General features: G+C 38.0%; 1 protein-coding gene across 2 annotated transcripts in view; it reads left to right on the top strand.

Moving 5' to 3' along the window:
- Dock11 (dedicator of cytokinesis 11) overlaps nt 1-22385 on the top strand; it is a 181867-nt gene that overhangs the window by 104065 nt on the left and 55417 nt on the right. Inside the window, exons 24-36 of one of the 2 annotated variants that reach the window (XM_051178429.1) lie at nt 2989-3107; nt 5357-5426; nt 5512-5637; nt 6650-6721; nt 9091-9237; nt 10565-10648; nt 11736-11847; nt 12337-12375; nt 13903-14081; nt 15780-15896; nt 17893-17968; nt 18527-18636; nt 21256-21367. In XM_051178429.1, coding sequence (XP_051034386.1) covers nt 2989-3107; nt 5357-5426; nt 5512-5637; nt 6650-6721; nt 9091-9237; nt 10565-10648; nt 11736-11847; nt 12337-12375; nt 13903-14081; nt 15780-15896; nt 17893-17968; nt 18527-18636; nt 21256-21367 — 1363 coding nt within the window. The remainder of the gene's footprint in view (nt 1-2988; nt 3108-5356; nt 5427-5511; nt 5638-6649; nt 6722-9090; nt 9238-10564; nt 10649-11735; nt 11848-12336; nt 12376-13902; nt 14082-15779; nt 15897-17892; nt 17969-18526; nt 18637-21255; nt 21368-22385) is intronic. The other variant, XM_051178430.1, reaches the window with a different exon arrangement.

The raw sequence follows: 22385 nt of genomic DNA, 5'->3' as shown, positions 1-22385 counted from the left end.
AATGTCCTGGCAAATCTTTCTACCTGTTGTCCCTGTAAATAGCAGTTTCATGATTTCATTTATTCCTTGAGTTTTGTTAGGTGTTTAGTCCCTTTGTTCGTGCCGTGGGGCTTTACAGAACAGCATAACTTAGAACCATTGCCAGTTTGGAGATTGCAGCCTTACTAAAGACACCGCAAAAAATAAGTTAGCTAGAAACTTCTTCATAATGCAGAGGACCATCAAAAGACATATGTGATTAAATGTCTTTAATTGATGTGGACTACAGGCATCAAATATTCAGGTTATTGAGAATCCCATGTAGAGTAGGGACTTCCAATTGTCTTGTCCTCTGTTGCCTTATTTATTGATTCAATCATTCACCAAATATTTAGTAAGCACCTGATGTGGTCTTGTTCTGGGTGCTGGGAGTATAACTGGGAGAAATTCAGACTGGCCTAGTTTTGTCGAGGTAGGGAGATAATAATCTATCAAAAAGATGAGTACTGTGAAGAAAAAAAAAAAAAAAAAAAACAGGCTAGCGGGAACTAGGTTGACCAGAGTTGTCAGGGTAGGTCTGTCTGAAAATGCCAATTTCAGGCTGAAAAGAAGCTGAAGTGAAGCTGAGGGCCGTAGGTGAGGACAGACTCTGACAGCAGGTAAGCCCGCCCTACACTGGCGTGTTTGCAGGACAGCAGAAAGACAGTGTGACTGGAACATTGGAAACAGCTAGTGGGGAGTGAGGGTGCTAAGAGCTGAGCCTGCACATCCGCAGAGTGTACTGCGCGTGGAAGGCCCGTGATGATGGCTGGCCTTTGCGGTTGATTTTGTTTGGTTTGTTTTTAACAAGAGAATGATGGCATTATCTAATTTGCATTTTAAAAAGAGCACCTGGGCTGCTGTTGAGAATAAATTGTAGAAGAGCTGTGTAGCGGTAGCAGGGAGCTAGCTCTGTCCTCAATGGAATGCTCGTCTTTCTTGTCTGCCTGCTGTTTCCCTTCTGCTTATCTCACATTCTCTACCCACTCGCAGCCCAGTCTTTTAAACGTGTTGTACACGTGCCTGTCCTATTTGCTGTTTGTGCTGCCGTGACTCGGTCCCGTGCCTTTGCCCCTTTAGACAGTGGACTGCTTGAATAAGGTAGGAGCTGTGTTCAGGTTGTTTAGCTGTTGGAAGTACACTCAACACACCTCTGTTGAGTGAGGAAATGAAATGGCTTCATTGAAATGGGGATTTGAATTTGCCTTGGATGAGTCATTAGGGTTTGGCTAGAAGCTGTGAACAAAGACAAAAGGAAGGAAAGAAAGCAGATGATATATAGTACCACATCGGTGGTACTAGTTTGGCTTTGAAAGAACAGTTATCAGCTTTAAGGTTCAAAACGTAGACTAGGTCTTCCATACATTCAACTTAATTCCATAGATCAGGGTTTCTCAAGGACAGCACCATTGACATGTAGGAGAGGAGAGTTCTTTGTTGTAGGATGTTTAGCTAAACTATAGGCCTCTACCCAATGGAAACCAGTAGCATACACACACCCAAGTTGTGAAAGCCACAAATATCCTCAGACATCACTAAACCACCCATATAAACCATGTGACTCCTGAATGAGAGCTACTGTTCACAGTAATGGGAAAACATCACAAACATTCTAGAGGGCTGAGAATGTATGTCAGCAAGAGACTGCTTACCTAGCATGTGGGAAACGATTATATCTTCAGTACCCATAGGCAAAATCATTTTGGTAGAATGTTGTCTAATATAATCAGCATTTAAGAGGAATGTGCTGGATATACTGCAAATGCAGAGAAACTGCAGACGAACTAGAAAAATGTTAAAGGGGTACCCAAAAAAGGAGGCAGCAGTAGAGAGGGTTGGAGAGAGAGTGCAAAGGAAGGAAAACCTTGAAGGAACAACCCTCTGTTCCTGGAGCTTGCCAACCTGCCCTGTGAATCATTGAGAAAGGGGAGGTGCACGTGAGGATATAAAGACAGAACAAAAGGAAAGGAAAGAGATATGATGAGTTCCCCTTAAGTAAGGAGGCTTGGCTTGTTCTCCATTGTGTTTCCCATAGCACTACACTACACATAGAATTGATGTCAGACGTTCTCAGCAAAACTGAATTTACTTTTTTCTCGGCCAATGGAGTGAATGGATGTGGAAAGAAGAAAGAAATGTAGCAAACAGCACTGTATCATTTCCATGTATATATGAATATGTACTATAGATCAACCCTTCATTTGAATGTTTGTAACCCCTCATTATTAGAGACAGAGTACAAGCATGTGAAATACATAGATGTATTAGAAGCGTGCTAGAGCCTGGCTAGATAGCTTAGTGGGAAGAAAAGGTAGTAAGCCTGACCATCGGAGTTTGATTTCTGGGATACATATAATAGAAGAGAGAGCTGACTCCTGCAGATTGTTCTCTGACTACACCCATGCACTGTGCCATGTAAGGTCCTACATGAATGCGCGTGCGCGTGCGCGCACACACACACACACACACACACACACACACACACACACACACACACACTGAGAAAAGGAAATTAAAATTTAAAAGAATATTAAAATGCAAAACTGTTTTATAGATGGCGTGGGATAAAGCAAATTACATATAGACGTGTACTTTACTGCGGCTCATTTAACTTCCTATCAGGTTAACTGGGGGCCAAGATTGTCTTAGAAAGTGGATAGAAAGCAGGAGGCCTGGAGGCAAATTTTCCAACCCTCACCCTGTCACTGAGATTTACCAAAAGTCTGTTGTCTTTTATTCAAAGCCCATAAGTAAATTGTACTTGCTATCTTTATAGTTAAGCATTCATGTCAAAAAGCTCACAGAATCCAAACAGCAAAATAAAGGGGCCCTTTCATTAACAAGTCCCTTGCCTCACAGGCCCATGTTTCAGCAAGCTGATAGTTCATTACTTAATTTTCTTATTGTTTCACATTTGGAAATTAGATCATATTTCTGTTTGTTTCCATAACTAATAATGACTTATTTTAGTGTTTGCATGCCATGGAGATCCAAGTCATGATACAGTTTCTACCTGTAATTCTTATGCAACTCTTCCGAGTTCTCACAAACATGACCCATGAAGATGACGTTCCCATCAACTGCACCATGTGAGTTTCGGTGTTACAATGAAAGAAGCTATTTGCTTCAGGTCTTTCTTCTTTTTTTCATAACTATAAATTTCCCTCTTAGAACTGTGTTTGTTCCCATTGGTCGGTCATGTCCTATTGTCACTTGTCTGGAATGTTTCTTTTTTTCCTTTTTCTTTCTGTTAAAAAAAATTTAAATTAACTTTATTATAAAAACTTACAAATAAAATGAACAACACATGACTAAATTAATCAGACCCAAGTCTGTACATCTTGGCAAACTTCTGTGCAGTCAGAATAGCCATACAAATTGGAAGCTGGGAAACTTCCTTCTGGATTTTATACTTTCACTATTTGTTACATTTTGATGCACGTAACCATCGCCCAAACCAAAAAGTCCATGGCAGAATTAGAACTAGATAAACAACTGGCCATATTTCCTCTTTCATAACTTGTGTTTATTACCTGTGTTAAGTCCTTCCTTATCCTCTACTAGTCTTGTTCTCTTTTATACTTGTCATACTGAGCCCACAGGCATATTTGTTTGCATATATACACATGTTATTGCCTAGGTTTGGCATAGGATAAGAGACCATGTGGGTATTTTCTGAGATTGTGTGATCTCACTTAATATTATTCTAAGTCCATTCATTTTCCCTACAAATTTATTTTTATATTTATCTTTTTGCTTTTATTTGCCTTTTTTTGATTGCTTGTTCAGAAGCATGGGGTTTACTTTCCCCGTTTGTTTTCATTTCCCACAATTTCTTCTCACACTTGCTATGACTGCAATCTTCTTAAACCTTGTTAAGCCTTTTTGAAGAGCCTAATACATGGACTCTATCCTGGAGAATATTTCGTATGCACATAAGAAGAAAGTGTCTTCTGCTGTTGAATGGAATGTGTTCTGTATAGGTCTTTTAGATGTATTTGGTTTAAGAATAGTCAATATTTGCTTCTTAATTTTGTATCGGGCTGACCCGTGCATTGTTGAAAATGAGATATTGAAATCCTACACTACTGCACTCTTAAGACAAACATAAATTTCAACTGACCTTTCTCTAGCCATGTTCTATTTTTATGCTGTCCAACAAAGTAGCCACTTTTGGCTAGTGAACACTTGAAGCGTGGCTATATTTTCTGAGGAAGGAATAGTTAATTGTAGTTCATTTTAATTTTAACCAACATACCCACCCATGCATGACCAGTGTTTCTCCTACTGGACAGAATCTAGCACTAAGCCATGAATTTTGACTTGGAAGAATAAGTTATTTCTGTATGAAAACAAACAAGGAGACATTGTAAGGTAGAGGTAAAACACACTTGGCCTTTCAAAATGAAATGAGGAGATGTAAAAGTGCTCAGCTCAGTGCTGGATATCCCTGGCTTTGCTGTTTCTATTATCATCACTCTAGCCTCTTTCCCTAGACCCCAGGCTGCAAACACCTGCATGCTATATGCGCTGCTCACCTGCCAGCAATAGTCCAATTAGAAGATTAAGAAGCATTATTCTAATGTCCTGGTTCTCAACATGTGTTTGCCAGATCAGCAGCAGCAGTATCCTCAGGAAGCATTTCAAAATGCCAGTCACTGAACTTTACCTCAGCCCTACAAAATCAGACACAACAGGCAAGGAGCCAGGCGATCTGTTAAGACGCCTTCCAGGCGACGCCGTTGCTTGCTGATGTGAGAGGCCTGGCACGGCTCGGCTCTGGACTTCACCTTCAACTTGCACGTCATTTTATCTGCCCTGTCCCTCCTTTGCCCCCTGACAGTTTTCATGTTGTCTTTTGCTTGTTTCTTTGGTTTTTGTTTTGTTTTGTGGAGACTATAGCCCAGGCAGGACTCATAGTGATCCTTCTTTAGCCTCACAAGTGCTAGGATCACAGATATGCACCACTCCCAGCCACTTCATCTTTCTTTTCTGTTCCTTTTATCTTCACTGGAAGGGATTTCAGTATTTACTTTCTTGAGTTCTTTTACAGCATTGGGTTATGCCCATACTTTAAGTGAATACCCGGATTTAGAAAGGAGACGAAAACATCTGGGCTGCCAAAATAAAGTATGAACCAGGAAGTACATTCTGGAAGGCTCTAAAGTGTGTTAGGCGCTGGAATCTTGTAGATCAAGCTATTCTGTTACCCTCTTTTGTTGTGCGGGTGTGTTGTTGTTTTGGTTTGGTTCTTGGTGAGAAGCTTCATTCATATCTGATAGTCACACTTGTAATTAGTTGAAGCATGACCTGCTAACTGTCATGAATGTCGTTTCAGGGTTCTCTTACACATTGTGTCAAAGTGCCACGAAGAAGGCTTGGAAAGCTACTTACGATCCTTTATAAAGGTTTGTGGAGTGAAATTTTCTTGCTGGATGATTGCCTGTTTCCCAGGACAGTTGTATCTGATAGTTTGTTTGGTTATATTTGCAGTATAGCTTCAGACCTGAAAAACCAAACACTGTTCAGGCCCAGCTGATACATGAAACCCTGGCTACTACCATGATAGCAATATTGAAACAGTCTGCAGATTTCTTAGCCATAAATAAACTTCTGAAGGTAAGGATGGAAGACACAACTGGAAATAAAAACAGCTTCTGTATACTTGATGTTGACCTTCCATTTTAATTCTCGTTTTTACCCTTTTTGCCCTGTACCTCCTTCATTCTAGTACATTGCACATGTATTCTTAAGAGAGCCCTCCTCACCCTCCCTATACACCCCTTGCCCTCAAGTAAATGTGCAAAAGATACATTTCAGATGAGGCAGAATCTTGTATTAATTACAGTGTATCAGTGTGGACCTGGGGCTACCTACTTCCCAGCTCTGGACCACTATTACCTCATGCCTAAGTTGAAATATTTGATAATATTGCTGGCAGGTAGTAGGTACTCAATAAGTAGTGACTATTATTCTCATTATTTTTACTGTTTTTAATTGGTGATAGAATTATGCGCCTTTGAGGATGTGTCGGCCAGAGACTGGATGCTAGCCTTCAAATTACATGATATGGGCAACCATATAGGTCATGTAAGGTGTGGCAGTATTGGACCACAGTCAAAGATGATTATGCAAATTGAGCGTAGGCAGCAATAAGATTTATTATCTGATGTGTTTGGGAAAGGGAACAAGAGGGAAAGGAAGGGGGACAAGAGAGGGAAATGGATGGGGTTTGTTCAAAATATATTACATATATTTAATGTATGATTAATATATGCTAACAAAAACTTTAAAAAACATTAACTATAGCTAAAAGGTAGTTTGTTTTTATCACTAATCATGGCATTCCAAAACAATGTCAGTGATAAAATAACCCCTTCCCATGAAGTAAACTTCCCCATTCTCCCATTGGGTGTGGCTAGTTGGCCTTGCAATTACAGTACTGCCTTTTTTTTTTTTTTTTTTTTTTTTTTTTTTTTGGTCAGAAACACTTCTGTGAGTCCTTGGTAGTGAATTGAGATCACTCGAAAATGTTATCAAACTTCAGAGACAAGATCTCTATTGATCTGTCAAATTTTCCAAAGCTTCAAGTATTTGGGTAACCATTAAGGCTCGTGTGTTTGCTTTTCAGTACTCATGGTTTTTCTTTGAAATAATTGCAAAGTCCATGGCCACATACTTGTTGGAGGAGAATAAAATTAAGGTAAGTAAGCTCAATAGTAATTTCCTGGTTAACTAATTAATTATGTTTGAGACAGCCCTTAGTCCAGGCTGGTCTGAAATCCATGCTCAGCTTCCTAAGTGCTTGGATTATAGAGCTGAGCTACCACATTAGGCTTATTTTAATTGAAAAACATGTAACATATATAAAGATAACTTTACACATAAAAGTAATATACAAATCCCCTTTTATTCTAAATGATTCTTACCCTTAACTTCACCAATGTCATTTATAGAAACAGTGGGGCTTTTGCATAAATCTAAGGTACCACAGTTCTTATAGTTTAATATGCAGCATCTCCTATGTTAGAAATAATTACAGATAATAGGCTACAGTTGTTTGCATACAGAATGCATTGCAATTGAAGTTTTGCATTTGTTTTGTGATTTGAAAATGTCAATGATGAGGAGCTGGAGAGATGGCTTAGTGCTTGCTGGTCTTCCAGAGGACCTAAGTGTGGTTCCTCATGCCCATGTCAGGCAACTCCTAACCACCTGTCACTCCAGCTTCAGAGGATATGACATCCTCCTTTGGCCTCTGCAGCCCCCCCCCCACATACACATAAACAATAAAACATTTTTTTCATTATTTGTTTTATTTAAATTAAAAACAAACTTATTTTACATGTCTATCCCTGTTCCCACTCCCTCCTGTGCTCCCAAATCCCCCCCCCACCAACCCCCGTCCATTCCCCAGGGAGGGTGAGGCCTTCCATGGGGAGTCTTCAATATCTGTCCTATCATTTGGAGCAGGGCCCAGGCCCTCCCCCATGTGTCTAGGCTAAGAGAGTATCCCTCTATGTGGAATGAGCCCCCAAAGTCCATTCTTCTACGAGGTATAAATAGTGATACTGACCCACTACCAGAGGCCTCATAGACTGCTCCGTCCTCCTAACTAACACTCACGTTCAGGAGGTCTGGGTTGGTCCTATGCTGGTTTCCCAGCTATCAGACTGGGGTCCATGAGCTCTTGTTCAGGTCAGCAGTTTCTGTGGGTTTTCCTAGCCTGGTCTTGACCCCTTTGCTCATTACTCCTCCCTCTCTGCAACTGGATTCCAGGAGGTCCAGCTCTCTTACTGTATTCTTCACTTGCCTCCATCTTCCTGATCCCTCATGTTCCCCCCCTTCCTCTTACTTCCCTTCCCCAATAAAATATTTTTTAAAAAATGTTTGTTGAAAAGATTCAACTAGGAAAACTAGCAAATCAGACATAGTCTTTCTATTAGAAAGGCATAAAGTACATCCAGAACTTGAAAAGAACTTTATGTAATTAGACATATTTCTCTTCAGAAATATGTGTGGTATGTACATTTACTTGTTTTTTTTTTTGTATTTTAATCTTCTTCCTCTTCTTCATCATTGCCGTTGTTACATGCGTATGATGTGTGGGACTCCATGTGAGCCACAGTGTATGTGTGGAGGTTAAAGGTCAACTTTGTGGAGCCAGTTCTCTCCTTCACTACATGTGGGTTCCGTATATAAAACTCAGGTCACCAGGTCTGCAGAGCAAGCATTTTACCACCGAGCAGTGTCACAGGCCCCTCTTACTTGTTTTTCAATTTTGTTTTAAAGATCCAAGTTGAGAACTCCTGATCTGAAATGCTTAGAACCAGAAGGGTTTCATACTTTTTCAAAGTTTGAAATATTTGCATATACGTAATGAGATAGGCATCTTTGGTACAGGACACATGTCTAAACATGAGGCTCATTCATGTGTCATGGATACTTTATACACATAGCCTGAAGATAAGTTTATGCTTTCTTTTATATTTGCACCTGTGTTTTGACTTCAACCAGGCACATAACATCAGGTGTGGAATTTTCCACAGGTAGTATCGAGTCAAGTCTTGAAAAGTTTCAGGTTTACTAGCTCTTCAGATTGGAGATTTTTAAATTAGAAACACCCAGCCCATACAAAGAAGTTGTCTTCATTATAGCAATCATAATGGTCAGGCATGTGAAATAAAATAAAAATCTGTTTCATAGAACTTTCATAGAGAAAGTTGACTTGAAACTGTGACACATGCTTATATTGTATGCCAGAAAAAAAATAAGGAGCAGAGATGTACCTGCATCCCAGGAGCGTAAATTCCGGAGTTGGGCTATATTGACCCATACTATCCTGAATGATATCTTCAGGCACTTTTACTATTAGAGAATCAAATAGTTCCTCCAAGTGTAGAGTCAAGAATAAAGCATACTTTGAACAACTTATGAAGTCATTTTTAGTTGAGAGAAACATTGTACTTCCATTTAAAGCCACTTCCATGATGCCACGCGTTTGAAAGTAAAATGGCAGTTGATTTATTTAGATCTTCTCAAACCCTGATTCTTTTTCTGTGTGTATGTAAGCTTCCTAGGGGCCAGAGATTCCCTGAGGCATACCATCACGTCCTACATTCACTCCTTCTCGCAATAATTCCCCATGTCACCATTCGCTACGCAGAGATCCCTGATGAGTCCCGAAATGTGAATGATAGCTTGGCCAGCTTCCTCAAGGTGAGTTAAAGGCAGCCAAAACATGGTAAAGATACCTTCCTCACTGATAAGAGTCGAGAAAGCAAAAAGAACATTTCCCTTTTCTCCATTGTTGAGGATTGAACATAAGCCCTCTGCATGCTGGGCAAATGCTACACTACTTAGCTCTATCCCTTGCCCCCAGCTAGGTCTTTACAAGGATGTTGAAATAACTCTTTGAATTGACTGATGGATCAGTTCAGCCAGCTTTACTCCCCATCCCAATGAAGCAAGTAGCTGAATAAGAGGCTTTGTTTATTTCACAGACATTTTAAATACATACACACTTATTTTTTTACTTTTCCAAGACAAAGTTTCTCTAGATAACAGTTCTGGCTATCCTGGAACTTGCTTTGTAGACCAGGCTGGCCTCGAACTCACAGAGATCTGCCTGACTCTCCCTCCCTAGTGCTGGGATTAAAGGTGTGTGCCACCACCCACCAGCTTAAATGCACTTTGCAATGACTACTGTTAAGTGGGGCAGCCGTTGCCCCACCAGTTTTCACCATACCCCTGACATTTTTATGCATTTAAATCACTTTTCTAGTCCAATTGGCTCTTGGGTTCATGCCTTCCTTTGTGGTGTGTGTGCGCACGCGTGCTTGCCCATTATACATGTGCAAGTGCATACACTAAGGCTGGAGCAGTACATCTCTCAGTTACTGTCATATTCCTTTGTAGCAGTGTCTCTCACTGAACCTGGAGCTAGCTAGGCTGGCATTCCTCAAGGCCAAAAACTCTTCCTGTCTCCCACACCCACCGTGGCAGTGGGCACTGGGATCATAGGGCTATACATGGCCATGCCCAACTTTCTTATGTAGGTACTTGGTTGCTAACTCAGGTCCTCACGTACTTGTACAGCAAGCATTCAGACCCACTGAACCATTTTGCATGCCCAGAGTTTTCAGCTTTTGAACTAAAGGTACCTGTTTGCTGTTGTCATCACAGGGTAATGCATGTACATAAAATGTACATAAAAATTGTTAGCTTAGCCCAGGGAGGTTCTTTTGTTCGAGAGATGTCAGAAATCCCTATAGTTAGAAAAATATGTTATTTTTTTACTTTTTGTTATATGCAGGAATGTATTTATGTGTGTATATTACTTTGAAAATTACACAGGTGTGGTCTTGATTCCATTGATAATTTACTTTGCTTTTTTTCTTTAAGGTCATCCAGAACTCTGACAGCTAGTCTCATATTGCCTATAAAAATGCTATCACCTTTGTGTAGAAGAAATTTCAAAATTATTTAAAGTTTTGCTAAGAGACACTTTGATTACATAACTAACCTTCCCTCTTTGTTTTAATAGCGCTGCTTAACACTGATGGATAGAGGATTTGTTTTCAATTTGATAAATGACTACATATCAGGATTTAGCCCCAAAGATCCTAAGGTAAGTAAGTTCTAAGGACACAGTTGTAGTAGATATTGGATATTATAGTGTGAGGTCAAAGGTGACAGTTATATTCACCTTTATTTTCAGAACTGCTCTTTTCATTTGTACTCTTGAATATTGTCAAAAGCAAGGACTATTGGATAAGTGCTTTGAGGGGTCCCCGAGACCACCCACAGATTCAACAATTTCCTAACATCATTCAAGATATAGTTGTAATTCTGACCAGCATTCATTGGAGTGATAGGATATGAATACTCAGCAAGGTCAGGAAAGGAAATGTTGATGGGTGGTGGTGGTGTACTCCTTTAGTCCCAGCACTTGGGTGGCAGAGGCAGTAGGATTTCTGTGAGTTCGAGGCCAGCCCTGGTCTATAAAGTGAGATTCAGGATGAGCTCCAAAGCTACACAGAGAAACCCTGTCTAAAAATCGAAGCCCCCCCCAAAAAAAATGAAGAAAGAAAAAAAGAAGAAAAACCATTAATCAGAGTCTATGGTGATGCCATGTAGGCCTCTCATGCTTTTTCCTCTTGAGAAGGCACACTGTCAACCTCTGTACTATGGCCAAGGAAAGGTCTTGCCATTCCCCTGAGCCTGACCCAGGGAAGGCTTTTTCATTCTTATGGGTCAGAGTCACAGGAGTCTTTGCCATGGCTATGCTCATGCCATGAATGTTCTTACATAGAGGAGTACCCTCATGTCCCACAGTTCTTCCTGGGGAACTGGTTTTGCCTTGAAGTAGAACAAAACTCTAGACTCTCAGAAAGGAAAGCAAAACAGGTGTTCACCATAAATCACATTGTTTGCACAAAGGGCCTAGCAGACGGGCACCAAGAACATAACCTTATCACATAAGGAACATGTCAAAATCCCTTTTCTCAGATGCCAGCCAGCATCAGTGTTGCAATAGGCCTTTTAAAATCTACCACTCCTGCACCAGCTCTGTTAACCCTTTCCTGTACAGATTGCACCTGCAAGTTTACTTTGAAAGACAAACACTTAATGTTGGGAAATTAAAGATCATTTTTGAATTATCAAAAAAAAAATAAATGACTACAAAGTGAGATGATCTATAATTTATCATTTAGGTTCTTGCTGAATACAAGTTTGAATTCCTGCAAACAATCTGTAATCATGAACATTATATTCCTCTAAACTTGCCAATGGCATTTGCAAAACCTAAACTACAGAGAGTTCAAGGTATGTATTTGTATTTTCCATTATTTGGGATTGTTTTCCCCTTTGTGATAGCACTAGTGTAGTGTAATGTTTTCTGATAAAACCAGTTAACTTGAAGGTAGCTTGAGAATTGTTACTATCTGAAGATAGATTCATTACTGGCATTCTGCATTTCCTTCATTTTATCAGTGGCAATAGTCAGTATGAAAAAATGGATATGTTACATATATTGTTGCTAAAACACAGATGTCAGACACTAGTACAATTTTCTATAATAATAGTATGTTGAAACTTATTTAAGACTAAATGAAAAGTATATGAATTCATTTCAGCTGAAAGCATCAAAAATAAATATAAAAAGTAAAATGATAACCCATATGTACTAAATTTATGAAATGCCTCAGTTTTAATCTCCATTGCTAGTGTTATTGAATGCTTCTTTGTTGTGTAGCACTATTCTTATGTTATTATGTTTTTTATTTGTCCCTTTTCTTTTCATATATTAATTAGATTTTTTTTCATTTGCGGTGGACCGTTTGACTTCAGTAGGTAGGTTTAACTCGGTTCACTCTAAAGTAGTATGCTGTGTTTAAACACAATTGATTTGATGAATGGCCAAGATGAATGGGGGCTTTGTTTGCTTTTCAAATCCTCCCTAGCCAAAGTGAGCCTTTAATGTCTTGTACCCCAAAATCTTAAAGGCAATTGCTTGTTACTCTTAAAATAGGCTTCAGTGTCATCTGGAGTCCACTTTAAATGTCTGCCCTTAGAAAGCAGGTTCCTCTGCTGCAGTGCAGCTTGGGGACAAGGGATGGGCTGAGTATCTGTTTAAGTGTTTGTCACCTCTCCCAGGCTTGCTGCTTTCTCTGTCACCCTGTTGAATGGCTACTAGCCCTCAGTCTTGAAGGTGTGGTTGAAAACACCAAATTGGATTTATTCAAGTCACTGAAGCAAAAAATCAATTGCCATTTGCAAAATCTACCCAGATAAGTCCACCTTGGTTATTCAATGCTATCCTTGTATCTGCAAAGTGATTGGAATTGGCAAAAGAGCATGGCAATGCAGGAGAGTCATATATGGCTTGGTCTTTAGGGAGTCTCAACTCAGAGCTCGTGGTTGTAGAAGTGGTGAGATTATAGTGAGTAAAACTGGAGAAACATTTCAAGACCATAGTATCACTGTCTAACCACCCAATTACTAAGTTGACAGCATGTGTGGTTCACAGAACCCCTACATTTTTTTATGATAATGAGGAAGTTATGGAACAGTAGTGGACAGGGCATCAGAATTTGGAATTAAGTTGGACATTTTGCAACAATTCAAAATCCTAACTGAATATACTGCATTGTATTAAATTCCGAATTGACCAAAAGAAAAACAGAGATGAAAGGCATTTTCTTCAGCTTTTTGCTTTATTTAAAATAAAAGAAAATATAGTCTACTATAGAAATTACTGAATTTGATCCCAGCCTCCTTGGTGTTATTATAAGGCAAGTCTCAGCCATAGAATTAATGTGTAGGATTTACCAGAGATCAAATGATATAAAAAGGAGTGAATGATACAGTTTGCAGTGGTGATTTTATGCAATGGAAGATCTGTATTTATGTGATGATGAACTGATGTGAGATGTGATGATGAATTGATGTGAGATGTGGTGGCTTTTTTGTATTCTTGTCTTCTTTCCCACTTTATAAATATAAATGGATAAGGAAATCAAGCATTATTCTAGTTGAAATGGAATTTCTTCAAGATATAAAGAAATGTATTAAAATATAGAATTATTTCATTCTGGGTTCTATTGTAAGAGTACTAAGACTTGAAAGTATCTTCATGATTTTTTGCTGACTGAAACAATTATTAAAACAATCATCTATCCCTAACTGGGAATTCTTATTTAGTAAAAAATTTGCATGTTCAATCTTTACTACAGAGGAATTGTTCAGATTTATTAATGATAAAAATTATAGTTCTTGCTAGCATGACCACATGTAATTAAATGACAATTATAGTATTTTAATTGTCTAATAACAACGTTTGTGTTTTTACTAAAAGTTACAAATTTTATTATACTGCAGATTCCAATCTTGAATACAATTTATCAGATGAGTATTGCAAGCATCACTTCTTGGTTGGTCTACTTCTACGGGAAACATCCATTGCTCTCCAAGACAATTATGAGATCAGATATACAGCTATCTCTGTCATAAAGAATCTTTTAATAAAACATGCTTTTGATACTAGGTACCAGCACAAGGTAAGGATGTCTATACAGTTCTTGGGAGTACACCATTAAATTTCTCCTAAGATTTTTCATTTAAGATGATGTTTACAGTGGGCAACAAAGTATGAATATCAATGAATAGGTATTTTTATAAATAAGTTTTTTCCCCATTTCAGGACATTAGAAAATTTAAAATACCATGCAATACCCTGAAGAAAAACATTTTCTCAAGTCATTTTTAGGATTTTGATGCCAGATAGGGAACAAGCCATGATCCTGCAGGGAATGAACATATTCTATACCACTGAGTTCTGTATCACAGCTACTCAAACCACACACACACACACACACACACACACACACACACACACACACACACAGGGTTTCTCAACCTTGGCTGTCCTGAAACTAGCTCCATAGACCAGGCTGGCCTTGAACTCATACAGATCCACCTGCCTCCACCTCCTGAATGCTGGGATTAAAGGTGTGTGCCCCTACTGCCCCGCTCATACCATATTTTTAAAATGAATATATATAAACATCTGTTTATGTGACAATGAAATGAGATTAGGTTGTTTTGTGTACTTTTCTTATATTTAATGTAAAGATTTGAGCCAATCAAGCTCTTTCATGATTTGCTGCATAAACTAATTAGTATTTCTGAAAAGCCCCACAGGGACTGGAGGGATGGGTCAGGAATTAAGAGTGCTTGCTGCTCTTATAGAAGACTATAGTTTGGTTCCCAATACCACTCTGGCAGCTCACAACCACCTGTACCTTCAGTTCCAGGGAGATCCCCCTCCCCCCCCACACACATGTAAAAAACATCATATAGAGTTGTACCATGAATATACTGTCAAATACCTTAATGCCCTTAAATATATACACACATCCCTAAATTAATATGATATTGATATTTGTTTAATAAGACATGTTAAGTATTTCAGGTATAAAATACATAATATGAAGTATTTCTATACTAAAAAGACATCATGATAGTATTTTTCTGCCAGTAGTCATGGATGTGGCTGTAAATTTTACATACATTTAACACTGTTTTTGTGTGACCATAGCTCTGGTTGCTCTCTGCTACCATTTTAAATATGTATTTAAATGTCATTAACATTTCAATCTAAGGGTATGGAAAATTAAACCACAAACTGAATGGATTCAGATTAATCCTAAGTTGTTTCTCTGGTATTGATTAACTCACATTTCATGCTCGAGCAGACATCCTTTAATTTTTAAGAATTGTTTCTTTAAAAATTTTTTTATTTCACATACCAACCCCAGTTCCCCCTTCCTCTCCTTCTCCTGTCCCCTTGCCTCCCCCCTCCACTCCTCTGAGGGGGTAAGGCATCCCTTAGAAAGTCAACAAAGTCTGGCAGTGGACCAGGACATCCTTTAATTTTTAACATTCAAATATAAGAAAAAAATGATATAATTTGCTATAATTAATTTGAAAAGCTGGTTTACACTGAAAGTAAATTGACTCCTTTGTTTTATGATAGAAATTATTTTATTGTAGTTTGTGGTATCTTTGCCAAATTGTAAGAACTCTAATACTGATGTTGCCAACAACCTTTTGCTTTATGTGGTTGTGTTTGAAAGCTGTCACTGGACTTTGTATTATGAATAAGCCCAAATAGCAACAAAGGTCTTAGATAATTATTTATAAGTCTCATGCCTGTAAATTTTGTAACCATTCCATAAAGTTTTGCTATTTTTCAGAACCAGCAAGCCAAAATAGCACAGTTGTACCTCCCATTTGTTGGACTGCTCTTGGAAAATATACAGAGACTGGCAGGTCGAGATACTTTGTATTCCTGTGCAGCCATGCCTAATTCTGTAAGTGTTGATGTATTTCTGTTTTGAGCTACATCTTGTTTTACTCAATGCATTTGGAACTGAGGTCACCTGCTGTATAATTTTCAATTGTAAACATTTCCTTTTTGGTGTGTTTTACATTTCTCTTGCTCTTTCTAGAGCTGTTCTTCTCAATGTGGGGATGTTTCGAACACAGGTCTTAATTCAGTAGGTCCTATGCTGAGGTTCAGAGTTCATGTGTTTCACAAGCTGCTTCTGTCTAGTTCACAGGCTACATTTTTTAATAGCAAGGTCCAAAAGAATACCACAGATGCCTTGTTTCTATTTTGTTCTTTAAATTTTGCTGCTAATTGATACACTTTAGTATTTTTATTCATCTGGAGAACAAAATGGAAGCATCTTCACTTCCAGAGCATCAGACACTGGGGGTTAAGATTCCTTTGCTATTTCTCCCTATCCTTCGTAGTCTCTGGTTAGTATTTCTGGGAAGTCCCTTTCAGTTTATTACAGTGGGTGAGATTACTTTCTATTCTCCCTAGTGCCTTAACACTTAAGGATGACTAGGCTTCTGTTTGTCATATCAACCTTTACCCTGGCAATGCTTAAAATATTCCTCCCTAACCTTAAACCTAAAAGGGTTTCTGTCAATTGCTCCTAGTTTTGCCCTCTAGAGACCTGTAAGACATTTGTTTCCACCTTCATAATTTGTCCCTTCCACGTATGCCAAATTTTTCTCCAGGTCAAATACATTTTGTCATTTGTTGTTCCAAACTATTTATTTTCTTGCTTAATGTTTCTGAATACTCTCCCATTTGCCAGTGGTCCTATTAAAGCAATGATGTCAGGCCAGGTGCCAACACTTGAAAGGCTGGGGCAAGATGATGCAAATTGGAAACAAGCTTGGGTTACAGACTAAGACACTACACCAAAAAAATATGGTGCCCAAATTGTCTGCTTTATACGTGTTGACCCAGTGTAAATGTAAATGGTAGCTTCTGTCCCTCTTCATATTCTGAATGGTCCTAGATCATCTATGCACTTTTCATTGCCATTTCATATTGTTGGGTGACAGGTTGAACTCTGCTTTACAATATTATCTGGAAAAAAATTTCCTTGTAAAATGCCCCTGCTAATTTTGAAAACTATTCCTAAGTTCCTGAGAAAGAGCTTTTTAAAGACCAGTTAAGGGAATAATTTTATTTCATTTTTTAATTACATGCTTATGCATGTCACAGTGTGGGTTTGTGCTTGAGTGCAGGTGCCTTTGGAGACCAGAAGATCATGTCAGATGTCCTGGAGCTGGAGTTATGGGCAATCAGGATGGGTGCAGGGAACTGAATTCTGGTTAACAGCAATTAGGCACTCATAATTGCTGAGGCATATCTCTATTCCTATTTGTTTGTTTTCTGAGACAGGCTCTCACTATGACTTTAGTACGGGCTGACTTGGAGCAATTATCCTGATTCAGTGTCTTGAGTGCTAGGGTTACTGGCATGCACCATCACCAGATAGAAAAGCCACTTTTAAATTTGCCCTATGGCTTTCTTTCTTGCATGTAGCACTTGATTTTGTTAATGAGTGGAGTTAGCATATAATCTCACTGGGTATTGCATTTGGTGTTTCTTCACACAGTAGTCCATGGTAGTGTTCATTCCACACATTTGATAATGATATTTGGAAATGGTTTCACCATCTGTTCTTTCTTTTGCAGTTCATGTTCACTTAGAGACTTTTGTTACACTTCAACTTCTAGCATTGTCTCTGGTTCCAATGAAGAGAACTGAACAATGTTTAGATTATAGCAATTGCAGCCATCTAATTATATCACTTGGTCTGAGATTATGATTACTACAGAATGCTACCAGCCAATTTTTTTAAACATGCCACTTAAATGCTGATAATACCTGATGTAGCTTTTTCAATGAGCTTTGTTTAAAATCAGGGTGCAATCTAATTCAGATTTCTCGTACTACTTTAAAAATTGGTTAAATGACTCAGGCATCATAATCTATTACAGGCATCCAGGGATGAGTTTCCATGTGGCTTTGTTTCACCCACAAACCGAGGGAGCCTGAGCACTGAAAAAGACACGGGTAATTAAGCTCTTTAAAGATTATGCATCACATGAGTGTTTAGAAATGTACCTAGACATTTTTTGAAATCTTTCATGCTAAAACTATACATAGCCTGATATTTCCTGGAGATTACTTAAAATATGACTCACATATGCAGCCAGAATTTCTAGTTTGTATGAGCATGATCAAAATGGCTAAGTATGGTAGAAAAACCAGAGGATAAAACAAAAACACAAAACAAAAATAGTTTCTTTTCCTCTTAACTTTCATCGATATTGGGTAGGACACTTCCTTTTCTAGGTTTGTGTTTCTTTACCTATAATATAGATAAGCTGTCTTGTGAATTACGTGGCTTTATTGCATGACTTCCAAGGAATTGTAATACATAGCAAATTGTTTGAGAGGGGAAAATCATTTCACTTTTACTAGTTTTCTTGTGGTGTTTTGATGTATGATTTTCACATTTTAGAAGAACAGATCTATTTTATATATTTACTTAAAATAATGTAGTACTTAGTTTTAAAATTATTTCAATGGTTCCTCCTGTTGCTAACAAGAACTTGGTGTTCATTCCAGCCTATGGGTCTTTTCAAAATGGTCCTGGAATTAAGAGGGAGGATTCAAGAGGTTCCCTCCTCCCTGAAGGAGCAACAGGAGTTCCAGATCCTGGCAACCCTGGTGAAAATGTAAGATCCTAAACAGAGGATAACCTGGTGACTAGACTACCAAAATCTTTTAAAATAAACATGCAGCTGTATTGTTGCCTACAGTCTATTTTGAATCTGTAAAATGCATCCCACATTCTTGTCCCTGCAGCTGCTTGCATCCCACATTCTTGTCCCTGCAGCTGCTACTCGGATGTCTTTTCCCTCCTTAAACATAGTTATTGTGTATTTTTCAGTGGAAATTTGAGACAAGGTTTTGCTACAAAGTTCAAGCATGCCTGAAGCTCCTTATGTTGCCCACACAAGCCTTCAACTCACAATCTCCAGCTTCCACCTCCAATTTACTGCTTTGAATTGGGGTCTTATTATGTTGTTCAGGCCGATCTCAGACTTCTGGACTCACTCTTCCTGTCTCATCTTCCTGAATAATTGCAATGACAGGCAGATACCACAATGCCCAGTTCACTGGGTTGTCTTAATACTGTTCATAGGGAGTAAGGCAGTTATCCTCAAGCAGTCAAACTCTAGCTTCTTTTGCTAGAGGGGAGCTTCCAGTTTAAATTTCTAAATTTCTACACTGCCTTGCATTTTAATCAAAACATCAGCACAGGGCTGATTCAGTCTTTCTTTTTTAAAATTAACTTTTTAAATTGACGTTTTCATTTATTTTACATAGTGAAAGTTTCCCTGCCCCCCATTTCGTCCCCCCTCCCCCACTGTCTCCAGTCTACCCCCCACCATCCACTTCTCTGTCTCTGTTTAGAAAGGGGCAGGCCTTCCATCCATGTACTAACCAGGCCCAACCTTGCTTAGCTTCCGAGATCAGATGAGATTGAGCACGTACAGAGTGTATACTGGGATTGATATGAAAAACAAAAATAAAAAGAAAAAAATAATTGTATTGAACTTTCAAAAACCTGATTTTAAAATATGGCAGAAAATCATGTTGGTTTAATGAAAGATGTTTTCTTGTTTGCAGGCATAGAAAATATTCATGAGAACACTTGAGGTGTTAAAAATTAAAAGTCATCTTCTTTATCAATGTTTTTCACCACTCTTATCTAACTAGTGTAAAACAATAAAAGAAAGCCAAACTTTCCTTGGAAAGAAAAAAAAAAGAAAGAAAAAAAGAAAGGGGCAGACCTCCCATGGGAGTCAACAAAGTGTGGCATATCAAGTTGAGGCAGGACCAAACTCCTCCCCCTGTATCAAGGCTGGGTGTGACATCCCAGAATGAGGAATGGGTTCCCAAAATAAAAATAACATTTAATTTGAGAGAAACCTTAGGTCCTCAAGTTGATAGTCTCAGAGTCTAAGCATTACTTAAGGTCTTGGATTCCTCTAACTCTTCTATTATATTGTTTTAAGCCTAACATTAAAATGTAGAATGTGTCTGCCTTGAGGCCAAAATACATTTTAGACAGTGGAGTTCTGTGATACAATGTAAAATCATTTATTACTTAGAAGGATCTGTAAAATATTTTTTAAAACAATGAACTTCCATTCCTGTTATTAAGTGAAACTAGGATTTTGACTTAAGCCAGCCACACCTGACCCCATGTTTAGAAATCAGCAATTTTCCTATAATTTTGCGGCATGTTCAGTGTGCATCAGTCACCTGGGAGCTTAAAAATTAATGGCTGCACCTCACCCTCAGAGAGTTGGTAGGTCTGAAACAGGGCCTGCTAATTTGTATTTCTAAGTTCCCAGTGGTGCATCTTCTGTTGTTTGGAAAGCACCTCTTAAGACCCACTGGAATATACATCTTGGGTAAATAGTAATTTATTCACAAAAGTTCTTATTTCACACAATTTAGAATTGTGATGAGACTGTCATAGATAAGTTCATATCAATTAAATAACTTACTAGTAGTTAAATGGCTGACAAGCAGTCAGAACCGAGCTTTGTTTCACTACAACTCAAAGTTCCTAGTAAGTCCCTACCTTGTTTTATGAACCCCGTTAGCTCAGCTCAGAGTGCCAATTTATTAGCAAGAGTAAAGCTTTGTATTGTTTACATTTATATTAAACCTCAAATACATGAGATCTTGCCATGATTTAGTATTTAAAAAGACCCCATTAAATAATAGGAACATCATTTCTTTGATATAATTTGCAAATATTACCTGGGCCTTATTTTAATTATAGTACAATTAGCACATTTAAAATAGATTATTTGATGATTGGGGGTTAGATATTAATACATTCTAAGTAGCGATTCTAATTTAAAAGAGTAATTTTTAGGCAGCAATGGGCAATTACACTGAGGAACTTGCATATGATAGGCAACAGACCTACTTCTGGGCTTTATGTCTATCATGTTTTCCTGTACCCTATCTCTCTCTTCCACATGAAAGCAATTCTCCATAAAAGTTAAATTTTTGCTATTACAACACAATGCATATGGGAGTAAAACCTAAATACATAATTAATGGCTATATCTTTCTGAAGACCCCTAAGTCATTTCCAGTGATTTTACTAGGTACTGTAGCAATGACTTAGCCTATTTATCTGTCAAATATGCCATAAAGTTTGTATTTATAGTTTTCCCAAATAAGACAGGTAGTTAAGAAGTAATTGAGTTTAAGGCTGTGTAAAATTGCCACATTGTTCTCTAAGTCCTCTCTCTTTTATCTTACAGACTCGACAGAGTTCTTCAAGGAGTAGTGTATCCCAGTATAATCGTCTGGATCAGTATGAAATCAGAAATCTCTTGATGTGCTACTTATATATAGTAAAGATGATTTCTGAAGGTGAGAAATGAACTATTCAGCAGGAACTCTACTAGTCATCTCCCTTCATAGGTTTACGCCTGTAAAATTGAGATTATGCATATTACAAACAAATCTTTAAAGATGTAAGTCATAAAATATCCCTTAATATGAACATTAAAGTTTCTGTGGATTTTAGTCTTTGATATAACTTAAAAATAACTTGATTAATGTCTAAAAATTATGCAATAATTTAAAAGGATTTTTTATGCAAGGCATAAAATATGTTAAGTAGTTAATATAACAGGAAGGAAATAACCACAATACAAAATTAACATTTTAGCTTTTATTTGACCCAGAATTTGAAAACCATAAAAACAGAAATGAAAAATTCAGGGTTTTCTGAAGGTAGGGATGCCACTATTGTTTCTGGAGCACCACTGGCATTGTCTGGAGTCAGCCGCTGTCTCTGGAGCACCACCGGAGTTATCTGGAGTTAGGCTGTCAGGCTGCTTCTCTTCTTGGAGAAGAATGGTATAACCTGCTAAAACATTACTAGTTTCTCTTTTATGCTACACGACTGTCTATAAACAAAGGATTAACTACATTTTCTCAGAAGTTAAAATAAAATTACCTTTCTCTCAGATGCCACGTTTATTTATACAATTCCCAACTGCTTCTTCCATTTCTAAATATTTTGCTCAAAAAGAATGCAAGTCTAAAGAACATAAAATCCACGTCAGTGGGCATTATATAGTGTAAACAGGTAACATTATATTTCTCATATATTTGTACAATTAACAACAAAATAAATGTAAACTAGGGGAGGTCTCAATAGTAGAGCACATGACTAGCATATGTGAGACCCAGGGTTCAATTCCTAGAACTAAAAAAAAAGAAAAACATTTCTCAGCACCGCAAAAATCAGTAAGTAAATTTAAAATAAGCTCACCATAATCAGGTAACTACTTTGTAATTAAATTTTCTTTAGTATTTTAATTATTTATTTGTTGTTTTCTTTTGTGTTTGAAACAGTCTCATTATGTAACCCTACATGGCC

The sequence above is a fragment of the Phodopus roborovskii genome, unplaced genomic scaffold (genome assembly GCF_943737965.1).
Source record: "Phodopus roborovskii unplaced genomic scaffold, PHOROB, whole genome shotgun sequence".
Taxonomy (NCBI): Eukaryota; Metazoa; Chordata; class Mammalia; order Rodentia; family Cricetidae; genus Phodopus; species Phodopus roborovskii.
The sequence above is the reverse complement of the archived record's forward strand: the minus strand, read 5'-3'. Positions and strand labels throughout refer to the sequence as shown.